General features: G+C 45.9%; 1 protein-coding gene across 6 annotated transcripts in view; it reads right to left on the bottom strand.

Moving 5' to 3' along the window:
* The window catches only part of frem2a (FRAS1 related extracellular matrix 2a), a 96,586-nt gene continuing 84,768 nt past the window's right edge, over nt 1-11,818 (bottom strand). Inside the window, exons 14-24 of one of the 6 annotated variants that reach the window (XM_056284938.1) lie at nt 11,180-11,483; nt 10,847-10,978; nt 10,078-10,409; nt 4,336-4,532; nt 4,104-4,237; nt 2,078-2,205; nt 1,811-1,945; nt 1,461-1,587; nt 1,154-1,341; nt 882-1,028; nt 1-603 (exon numbers count right to left, since the gene is read on the bottom strand). In XM_056284938.1, the coding sequence (XP_056140913.1) occupies nt 67-603; nt 882-1,028; nt 1,154-1,341; nt 1,461-1,587; nt 1,811-1,945; nt 2,078-2,205; nt 4,104-4,237; nt 4,336-4,532; nt 10,078-10,409; nt 10,847-10,978; nt 11,180-11,483 (2,361 nt within the window). In that variant the 3' untranslated portion in view covers nt 1-66. Of the gene's footprint in view, nt 604-881; nt 1,029-1,153; nt 1,342-1,460; nt 1,588-1,810; nt 1,946-2,077; nt 2,211-4,094; nt 4,238-4,335; nt 4,533-10,077; nt 10,410-10,846; nt 10,979-11,179; nt 11,484-11,818 lie in introns of all 6 variants that reach the window. The other 5 variants (XM_056284941.1, XM_056284940.1, XM_056284939.1 and 2 more) reach the window with 5 other exon arrangements.

Here is an 11,818-nt window from a genome sequence, read left to right as displayed (position 1 = left end):
ACAAAATCCATAAACTTTATTTAAAAAAAGGCTCATTGTTCGTCTGTCCAGCCGTGTGTCCCTCGCTCAGACCTCTGAGCTGTTGTAGCAGTCTTGCATCCTCACCACCAACATGGGCTCTGTGCTGATGGACCCTTTCACCACCTCTCTCACCCCCTGGGTGCTCTCCACCTTGTCTCCTCTCTGTCTGGACCTCAGCACCAGGATGAGGATGATGACGAGGAGGACGGTCAGCAGCAGCCCCACCAGTGCTCCCACCACAGTCACTACACCTTCTTCTCCCTCCTCTGCGTTCAGCTCCAGCGGCTCCGGGCCGTCTGTGTGCTGTTCGTTCAGCCCCACCGCCCGACGCCTGGTGCGGTCCAAAGGGATGTGCATGATGTTGGTACCGCGGTTGTTGTCTGCTCCGATGTCCTCGGCAGCCTCTGGGACTTCACTGCCCGCCGACCTTCTGGAGCGACGACTTTTGTCCGAGGCGAGATCATTAGCGGCAGCGAACAGAGAGTGGTATTCCAGGCTGCGCTTTCCAATGCCTCTGTTGGCATTCTCCTTGGAACGCACAGTGTAAATTGTGTGTATGAACCACTCCCGACCGACTGCCACCTATGGGAAAAGAAAGTATCGATTGAAAAAAAAAGTTTTATGAATGAGAAGATCCATTTTTAATATCTCAACATGGCGGCGGTAGACAATACGCAAGAGAAAAATACTGAAAAATGAATAATGGAGCGTGGTGCACATAATTTAAGATAACCATGGTTAGTTAAGCACCTAAAATGCCTTCATCCACCATCATTCCAACAACAACAGACAGTAAACCGAGTCAAAGAAAAACAGGACATCAGTTTTTATCCTGACCGGTACGGTAAAATATAATATACCTGGAATATAGCAGAGGAGTCAATTCTAAAGCCGTCTGACCCTGGCTGTCTGACCAGGGACATGGCAGAGGGGTCATCCACCGCAAGCAAGGCATTAAAACCAACATCTCCAAACACACGCGCCTGGGTCTCTGGCTGAGCCTTGTCCTGGTAAGGTGCGTTGAGTTAATGAGTGAACATAAAAAACTGATTTTTCTTTGTAAATGGGTTGAATTTTGATGCACTGTCTTTAACAATTATTTCTGCACCCTGTATGAAACAGGAACACTTACGAGAATCTTGAACCTGTAGAGCAGAGACGGAGAGTCGGCGAGGCAGCCAAACTCAAACTTGGTGGGGTTGTACTTGGGGACGTATCCATCAGCACCAGTGCAGAGGTACACCTTCTCAATATTACAGAAGAATGAGTCTCCCAGGTTCTGCACAGGGTCCACCATAACACGAACGTAAATTGTATCCCCTGGAATGAGAGGGTAATAACTGATAACTCACAGACAACTGTCACCATTAATTACTCTTATAAATATCAGCTGACAAAATATATCTCCTGCTAAAAAAAAAACCTTTGACGGGTCTTACCCTCTGAGAAAGCCACATCACTCTCCTGCCCAAAGCCCATGGAGCCATCAGACAGCCACAAGCTCCTCTTGGACAGCAAGAACATCCGAGTGTTCAGACTGAACTCTACTGCTACAGGGTCACTCACCTGAGACAAGGAGAGAGACATAAAGATTGAGACAGAAATAGAAAGAGAGAGAGAGAATAGATCAAGATAGAGAGGAAGATAGGGACCAAGAGTGTGTGTTAGAGAGAGAGAGCGAGAGAGAAGACAAAGGGTAAACAACAGTTTGACAGAAGTTTCCTTAATAATAGGAAACGGCCTTTTTTTGGATTTTAATCTCAATAATTCTCAATTAATGCTATCATACTTGCTGAAATCGAATGTCCAGGTCAAAAGTGACAGGCTCTCTGGGGTTGCAGACAGGAGGGAATGTGTACTCCATGTTCTGGGCTGTGGTACAGGGAATCAGCTTCACCGTGTAGGTGCCAGAGTAGTCTCTCACCTGGGCAAAGTGGAGGAAGACGATGGGGAAGATTTATAATTAATTTGTGTCAGTCCGGGCATATGAGTTATGTGACTGTTCTTTCAGGCAATGCATTGAAGTGCAGACTTCCTTTCATGAGGCTGTACTCACTGCAAAGTCAGAGGTGAACGTCCACTGCTGAACGGGCTGATTGTAGGTGGGCTCACTTCTCACCAGACTCAGGTTGAAGGTCAGCCCGGGGTGATCCGCACACATCACCATGGAGGTCATAGAAGTTGCTGGGCAGAGGATGGAGGAGAAGAGAACAAGTAATTAATAATAATAAAAAAAGACTGATAAAGTAGAATGGCAACCACTATTGAAAACAATGAGAGCTTGCCTTATCCTATATATTGAGATTTAAAGGTAGGTGTTACTGTATGAGGAATTCAACTTTAATCCTGACCCTGAGCATTTAGCAATGTGAAAAACCACAACAAATCAAAGCAAGCAAGGCAAACAAATTCAATACAAAGGTGCAGTAGCTTTTTTATCCTTTAATGTCGGCTCTTCCAAACATTGTGAAGCAGAACTCACCAAGCTCGGTTCTTAGTTTATTATGCTCTTACCCCACCAACAGAACTTTTTCTGTTCTGGGTAACTCTAGCTTCTCGATGGCTCAATCGAGTTGTGGTGCCCCTCAAGGCTCAGTTCTTGGCCCCCTTCTCTTTCCTATATACATGCTGCCCCTTGGCCAAGTCATTCAAAATCTCAAATTGCTCTACCATTTCTATGCTGATGACACTCTGATAAATGCCACTAAAACCCACAGATCCAAGCTCTCTAGCAAATCTCACAACTTGCCTCTCAAGTCTGAGGTCATTCTGTTCGGTCCCGAAAATTCCATCAGCCCTTTTATTACTAATCTTGGTGGTCTGTCAGGTAGTCTTAAGCAGGCTGCTAAGACACTTGGGGGTAATATTCAATGCTAACCTCAGTTTTGATAATTAAATCAAACATGTTGTTCAGTCATGCTATCTCCAGCTCAAGATAATCTCCAAAATGAGGTCATTTTTATCAATTGCCGATCTGCAAAAGTTGTACATGCTTTTATCTATTCTCAGCTTGACTATTGTAATGCACTTTATTCTGGTATCAACCAGGGCTCCCTCCACCGTCTGCTGTTGGTACAAAATGCCGCTGCTCGGCTCATTACCGGGACAAAGAGGGATGACCATATCACCCCTGTGCTTGCCTCCCTACGCTCACTCCCTGTTATATTTCGAATTGATTTTAAAATCTTATTTCTCACTTTTAAGGCTTTAAATGGTCTTGCTCTTACATACATTTGTGATTTATTGACCTGGTATATGCCCCCTTGACCATTAAGATCTGCAGATGGAGCCCTGCTGGTTATTCCCAGGTCTCGGTTTGTTACAAGGGGTGATGGGGGCTTTTGCTGTTAGAGCCCCCACACTATGGCACTCTCTTCGTGTTGAACTGAGACAAACCAAGTCTCTACATTCTTTTAACTCTCGTCTTTAAACTTTTCTTTTTATTAAAGCTTTCACAAATTTTTGATATTTGTTTTATTTATACTGTTTTTATTTTTACTCTTACTTATTTGGTCTGACTCTTGTTTTTGCCTTGTCTGGTTTTATTTATTTACTTTTTTTGTGAAGCGCTTTGTAACATTGCTTTAGAAAAGTGCTATATGAATAACATTATCATTACAAAAGTGTTGGATTGTTCAACCACTAATGGGGGAACGTGAGCTGGGTTTAGACCATCATGAGACAGATTAGTTTTACCCTACCGATGATGTGTTGTTGCAATAGTAATGCTGCTCTGCTATGTACGAAGCAGACATCTGCCATTTTCAGATCTCCTCAGTAGATTTCAGTCACTGAGATTGCAGCATCAGTTTGCTGCAGGAGACAGCCAATGCTTTTTAGAAGTGAGGCATCAAACAGCAAGAAGAACAACTCAACAGCTGTTGAATGCAGAGATCTGGGGAGTGGGAGTGCCATGAGTCATTTACTTTGTTCCAATCTGTGCCACTCAGCAACCTCCAATGATATTTATTCATCATATAACGCCTCAGGAAAGCCAAAATATTACACATAGTGCATCTAAAGACAAATAAGACTAGAAATTATCTGCTATTAATTAGTAGTCGGTGATCAACCCATCTCACCAGCCCTCTTGATTCTTCCCCCGGTGTGAGACTCCACAAACAGACCCCTGAAACGGGCCTTGGTGCGGAAATTCACAACCAAACGTCCCTGGTCATTGATACGCATGCTGGTTGGGTACAGGGCACCTGGACACACACACACACACAGAGCAAGTTATTCTTCAGTTGTCAGTCATGTTGTTGTTTGACTCTTGACCCCAGTAAAATCCAGACCCACATGGTAGTCTCTCTCTTACCCTGCAGCTCAGCCTGAGGGGGGCTGCCGATCCCGTCCCTCCAGAGAATAGCCGTGTCGTATACGAAGGTGAGGCGCAGCTCCGACTGCAGGTCGAAGTGCTGCCAGCCGCCTGTTCCCACGGGGGAGTGGAACACGTATGACACATGGAGGGGCACACGCAGAGTCACATAGGACTGGACCAGATTCAGCACCTGTTAGCCAATGTCAGGGAATGTATCAATGACTGAAGGACTATGAAGGAGGACTTGTAAAGACTCCAATAGGAGTCTTATGGAATGATGGTATCTACAGTGTGGGGTCAAAAATGAGCAGCGCTTTCACGTTAAACTGAGTCAACTAGATTTAGTCTTTTTGACAGGTTATGTTTTCTGGGAATGGATTATGTTTTCCTTGCTAGTGCTATTGTCCGTACTTAGCAATGAAAATACCTTTCTTATAGCTTGTCTATGGTGTAATTTTGTGCTTTAAAGCGACATTTCTTTTGCATAATATGAAAGAGCTGCGGAATATTTTAAGTCATTTATTGTTCCAAATACTTCGTCACAGTCAGAAAAAAAATTAAACTGATTAGTTTATTGTATTTCCCGAACAAAGCATATTAATTTATCGTGTATTTACTCAACCTTTTCAAAAAGATACACGGACATTGAAATGCACCACATGCAAGGGATTTGGTGTCGGTCACTTTGTGCTTTTCAAAATTCACTAACCATATTTAGTCACGAAACGGTGACACGATAAACAGTTTCATCTCGTCTCAGAGTTGTAGGTTTTCCTGGAAAACACCAGTGTGTGGGACGGCGAGCGAGGTGGGCGAAGTCTCTAAGGCAGAGTGGTGTGCAGATACAACCGACACTGTCAGTTTGTGTTCTGTTTTAGTTTCTGTCCGCTGACGTCTACCAATTACTTTGAAATCTGTTACCACAGCAACACTCGTGTTTCACTAACGCAGTGTTTTCCAACCCAGTCCTCAAGGACCCCCTATCCTGCAGATTTCCCTTATAACCCTGCATAGCCCTGCTTGTACTTACTCAACCAATCATCTCATAGCACTTCATTATCCAAAGAGTGCAAAATCTGACATAATTAATTGCTGATTGGTTGAATAACTACAAACAGGTACCTATTCAGGGTTGCAAAGAACATCTGCAGGATAGGGGGTCCTTGAGGACTGGGTTGGGAAACACCGCACTAACGGACATTTTTGGCTGAACAAGTACGGCCCATTTGTCCAGTGTTGAGATTCTGCGCAATCAGTAGAGGATATATAGATGTGTCTCGGGGGGGGGGGGGGGGGACACGATTTAGATTATAATATATATAATATAATTATAATTAGGTTCTAATTACACGTTAAACATCTTAAATAGTTGTGACCATATGTGAATCATACCATACGACACATTGTGACATCACTCACCACTTTGGAGAAAGCATCTATTTCCTCTCAGCCTTCACTTTAGGGGGACTTTCTATGTAATAGTCGGTAGTGACCACTAGATGTCACTGTTCACACACAATAGTTCACTAATCGAGACACTCAAGTGATTTAGGCAATATTCCCAAAGTGTGATAAAAGTCAGAGTTAGTCTAGGCAACTGATTCAAAATCCACTACATTACAATTGTTGGTTTTAATTGAACCGTTTGTTCATTTGCACAGTCGATTACCATCCCAAACCGTCAGAAGGGAGACGAGCTGGCAAGAAAAAGCAAGAAAGCAAATTGGCAAGAGACAAGTTTGTCCTCATCCCTGTATTACTCCCCCCGCTCTGGTGTTCACCGTCTGTCAGGACTTCTCTGGAAAGGGTTTGCGCAGCCACAAGTTATTTTCGAGTTCGAGTGCTCGACAATACAAACATTTCCGAAAATTGGACCGACCCCGCCTTCCCCCTTGAATCCTCACCAAACACCATCACAGCGAGGATGGAGCAGACATCGTCTTAAGACTCAGTGCCAGTAACTGCTGCGAGAACGGCTCAAACGACCTTCTGTGATCGGGATCAAACGTCGTTTTAATGTGGGTGATTTTCCAGATCCCCCCATGGGGAGGCCGTGTCAGACAGCCACCACGGCCCAGGGTAATTACACACATTTAGTAGTAGTATTGGTGAACAATACAACATTATAAGGAAGAAAATTTGCAACTTGTGATGCAAAACAGCAACCCCCCCCCCCCAATTATACCCGGCCAATTACCCCACTCTTGTGAGCCGTCCCGGTCGCTGCTCTACCCCTGCTAAAGCGCTCGTCGAGGTCACTTGATGTAAAATAAATAAATAAATAAATAAAATCCATCCTGTCCGCGGCGGCTGAAGGCTGACAGCTCGCACGTACAGTGGCAGCTGGAAGATGTGGAGAGGAAAACTTCTTCACTTCTCAGAGAGAAGCCGGATTGTGTCGTACGGTCGAGTCCGCTTTCATCCGCGTAACTCGGAGAAGCCGTGAAACTGTCGATTTCTCCCCTTCGTGTGCACAGCCACCGGCAGCCCGGTGACAGTGGACTACTTACTACGAAGAAGAAGTGGACTCCTGCTTCCTGACCTGCACTGGCTGCCGGACTCACCCTCAACTATGCAAGCCAGCACCTCTTACTGTGGCCAAGGCTGTGGAGGCCATCTTTAATTGCTCTCTCTCGCTCAATTCAATTCAATATGTGCTTTATTGGCATGACGTACATTTGTGTACATATTGCCAAAGCATGTAAAACAACACACAACACAACACAACAATGATTATAATAATAACAGCAACAACAACAATGATTATGATGTCAAACAACGACAGTAGCAATAGGTGCCGTCCCCCACTGTCTCTCAGGTTGTGGCAAGATAATATAAATCTTGCTGCAATGCTCGCCGCTGGCCCCCCTCCCAGGACCCCCCGCAGCTCACCTGCGTCCTCCATTTCCTGCTACTCTGGAGTCGCATGTTCCAGCTCCTGGACAAAAGCCCGGCGCTGTTTTTCAAATGTGTCAGATTTAAGGAGGACGTGCCCCTCTGTCTCCACCTCATCCGTCATGCACTGACCACATGATCGATGCTCTTTTGGCAACCAGGTCTTTTTGTGTCCCCCCTTTTCAATGGCCAGACTGTGGTCACTGAGCCTGGATCTGGGGAGGATCTGTCGCTGCTTCCTGTCTCTGACGGTTAAGAGGTCTTCTTCCAAATCATAGTTTGTTTTTAGGGCCCGGTAGACTTCTAGTTTGTTTCGAGTTTTGATTTCAGCCTTCCGATGTTTCAGATAATTGTTCTTGCTTTGTTTTATAGCTGATTTATCCTCATGTTGGTTTGTTTTATAGCCTGATTTATCCTCATGGTGGTTTGTTTTATAGTCTGATTTATCCTCATGTTGGTTTGTTTTATAGCCTGATTTATCCTTATGTTGGTTTGTTTTATAGTCTGATTTATCCTTATGTTGGTTTGTTTTATAGTCTGATTTATCCTCATGTTTGTTTGTTTTATAGTCTGATTTATCCTCATGTTTGTTTGTTTTATAGTCTGATTTATCCTCATGTTGGTTTGTTTTATAGTCTGATTTATCCTTATGTTGGTTTGTTTTATAGCCTGATTTATCCTCATGTTTGTTTGTTTTATAGTCTGATTTATCCTCATGGTGGTTTGTTTTATAGCCTGATTTATCCTCATGTTGGTTTGTTTTATAGCCTGATTTATCCTTATGTTGGTTTGTTTTATAGTCTGATTTATCCTCATGTTTGTTTGTTTTATAGCCTGATTTATCCTCATGTTGGTTTGGGATGCAGTGCTGGTCTGAGGTTGGTTGGTCTTAGTATTTGTTACAGGGTTAGTGAGTCTCACAGCCAGCTGCTTCAGGGGACTCTTTTCGGGGTTCAGTTCTTGGGTTTTCAGAGCTTTAAAGTGCAATGTATTTGTTGGGCTTGTGTTTAAGTGCATCCAGAAATTTAGAGATCTTTTTGTACATTTATTAATAATGGAAACCGGCCTAATTCTGCCCTACATGCGTTGTTTGGTGTTTTCCTTTGTATTTTCAGAATCATTCTACAGAATTCAGCATGTAGGGTTTCTGCAGGATGCTCATCCCATCTAGTGTAGCTGGGAAGACTGAGTGGACCCCATACCTCCCTTCCATATAGTGCAATGGGCAGAATTACACTATCAAACAGTTTGCACCAGATGGAGATTGGTATATCAATGTTAAAGAATTTATTTTTAATTGCATATAGAGCTCTGCCAGCTTTTTATTTTAGGTTATTCACTGCCCTACTGAAACTCCCCGATGCTGTAATAATTAGACCGAGCTAAGTATACTGCATCGTATGCTCTAAGGAGATGCTACCTAGAGTCAACTGGTATCTATTTTCCTGACATCTGGGCTTCTTCTGGAAGATCATTACTTTTGTCTTCTTGGGATTTATTGCCAGGGCCCAGTGCTGGCAATAGTCCCCAGGCAGGTCTAGTAGTTGTTGCAGCCCATCTGCGGTTGGTGACAACAAAACTAGATCATCTGCATAAAGCAAAAATGTCACTTCCATGTCATACAGGGGGAGACCTGGGGCTGCACACTGCTCCAGCTGCACCGCCAGTTCATTAATATATATATTAAATATATATATTCATCTCTCTCTCTTTCACACACACATGCCCCCCCACACACATATAAAACACACACACACACTCTACACAATGCACCCCCCCACACACATAAAACACACATGCACACACACGCCCCCCCAAAACACACACACACACACACACACACACACACACTCAGCAGTCTGATCAGCAGTAAGGAGGTCCCAGATCAAAGGCTGGGGGGCACAAAAGAGCAGCAGGGGGAGCAGGGGGGAGCAGGGGTCTTTCTCTTAACCCACAATAACAGAAAGAACTGGGAAATGCTGCAACTCCCTCATTCTATTTACTACCCATCTCAAACAACGATAGCAACATTCACTGCAATGATCTAGCCAGGGTGGACAGGTGCTGGAGGTTAGTGTGGGAGGAGCCTGGTGACCTGGGAGCCCGGTGACCTGGGAGCTTGCACCAACATGTGACAGTGACAGTGTGTTTTTATTTCCTTTGTTCCCTCTGGTTTTGTAGGCTTTTGATGGCGTCGTTTTTTGGGAGGTTTTGGATATGTGTTTTTGTCTTTTGTGTTGCACTGCTGTGGGCTGGGAGAAAATAAACGTTGTCTCTTTTGTGTACACAAGTACACGAATGAGACGACAATAAATTGTCCCTGTTCCTGATGTAAAGAGATCATCCTTCCACGGGTTTCCACTGTGCGACTCTACGCTTTTAATGCACTATGTGGAGAAGAGTGGTGAATGATGGCGGTGAGTGTTTGACAGGTGGCCTGTGTGTGTGTGCGTGTGTGTGTGTGTGTGTGTGTGTGTGTGTGTGTGTGTGAACCCCTGCTCTGTATCACAGTATCCACAGACACACACACTGACAAACAGTAGACAAACAGACATGGTGCCGTTCTGTCTGTGTGACCCTGTCAATCGGAAGGCTGTAAAATGACTTAACCACACATAGACACAGAGATGAACACACACAGACACACACACAGACACACACACAGACACACACACAAAGACTAACAGGCAGACAGATGTATGTGCAAACACTGGAATGTGGACAAATGTGGACATGAGCACACAGACAAGAGCATGTTTTACAAAAGCACCCCCCCCTGTGCATGCCCACCCACATGCAAACACAACCCCCCCCACACACACACACACACACACACACACCTGTCCGTCCGTCCCGATGGTGCCCCCGCAGTCCGTGAGCAGCTCAGACATGTCGTAGTAGCTGGTGAACTCCCACAGGCAGGCCTCCAGGTTGAGGTTCCTGTAGAAGCGCAGCGTGCTGTTGCCGCGCAAGGCACCGCTGTACTGGTAGGGCGCCGTGTCGCCCACGCTCTCGGTGTTCCGCGTGGCGGCGGTGATGAAGCCGTGACCCGTCGTGACCTCGCTGTGGTCGAGCAGGTTGGAGCAACGGTGGTTCCCCACGCGGGTTCCGTCGGGACTCAGCGTCAGCTCGAAGTTCATGAGGGGGCGGGTGGAGATGACGGGCAGCATGCCTTCATGCGAACAGAGAGGGATGTTCAGTAATTTGTTGTGTATTTTGTTGTTGTTCTGGCCAATTATGCTACGCCTGAGGGCTGAAATAACTACTTTCATCATTTTGCGACTCCGATGTAACCTAAGATGAGGGATATAGGTGAGAGGATAACATGAAATAAGGGATTAAAAGAGAGAGAGCGAGAGAGAGGACAGAAAAGAAGCGGAGGCGGAGGAAGAAAAGTGGGAGGAGATGAGGCAGAAGGAAACTGATTAAAAATCAAGGGGGGAATTTTAAGTAGCTGGAGTGCTGGAGGGTCTCTTCGATACTACGCGGCACAATCTACACTCTGGCTGCACACCCCGGAAGAGCCCCCCGACTTTTAATACCCCCTTAGACCCACATTAGACCCCACTCCGTCTGAGGATGGAGTCCTGCCTCCAGCTACTATTTTACCGTCCATGTGAGGCATGGTGACCGTAAGTTTGATGAGGTTGGGGTGTTTGGGGTCATCCGCTCCAGTGTAGCGCAGCTTGGCGGAGAAAGGCTCGGCACCAACCGTTCCCATCTTCCGCGGCTGACACATACCTTCAGACCGCCGGCGGGGGAGAGGAAGAGAGAATGGTAAGGGCGGCGCACACTGAAACGCAGCGTTTCCACGTGTTAACAGCACTTAGAAAATGAAGTGAATCTGGTACCAAGTGCAACATCTGTCAGAGTTCACACTACATGAGAGATAAAAATGACACATTAAGTCACTGAACTGGACTGTCAAATCTTGCCCCTCACCTTCCTCCTGGCTTATAGTGGTGACAGGGCTGCTCAGCTCCAGGCCCTCGTCCCCGTTGGAGTTGACGGCCCTGGCGGCACACTGGACCCTGGAGCCCGCCTGGAAGTAGACCGAGTCCAAGGTGATCATCTTGGAGGACGTGAAGAAGGTGTCGAAGTCCACCTCCCTCATGGGGCTGGTGACACCGTCGGGACCGGCCGGAGCGCTGATGAGCCAGCGGTAGCGGGTCAGGGTGTCGTTGATGTGCTCGCTGACACAGATGGAGCCCGTCTTGTCGTAGTCGGCGTATTTTGAGTTGCAAGCCTAAGGGGGGGTAGTAAAGAGTAGAACAGAGTAAATACTTGTTGCTTTCCAAATGTTTTTTTCCCCCAAATGCATCAGCTTGTCACTTTGCCAAGTCGCCAGAGCTCCTCTAGCTTTTGACATTTTAAAAGCAGAGGGCGCAAGAGAGAGACAGAGACAGAGAAAGAAAGAGAGCGAGAGAGAACGGGAGTGAGCGTGTGAGAGAGAAAGAGAGCGACAGAGAGCATGAGAGAGAGCGACAGAGAGCATGAGAGAGAGAGCAACAGAGAGCATGAGAGAGAGAGCGAGAGAGAGAGAGCGAGCATGAGAGAGAGAGCAACAGAGAGAGAAAGAGT

Source organism: Lampris incognitus, chromosome 8, assembly GCF_029633865.1.
Source record: "Lampris incognitus isolate fLamInc1 chromosome 8, fLamInc1.hap2, whole genome shotgun sequence".
In the NCBI taxonomy this organism is placed as follows: Eukaryota; Metazoa; Chordata; class Actinopteri; order Lampriformes; family Lampridae; genus Lampris; species Lampris incognitus.
Note: the sequence above shows the minus strand (reverse complement) of the source record. Positions and strands in the feature narration are given on the sequence as shown.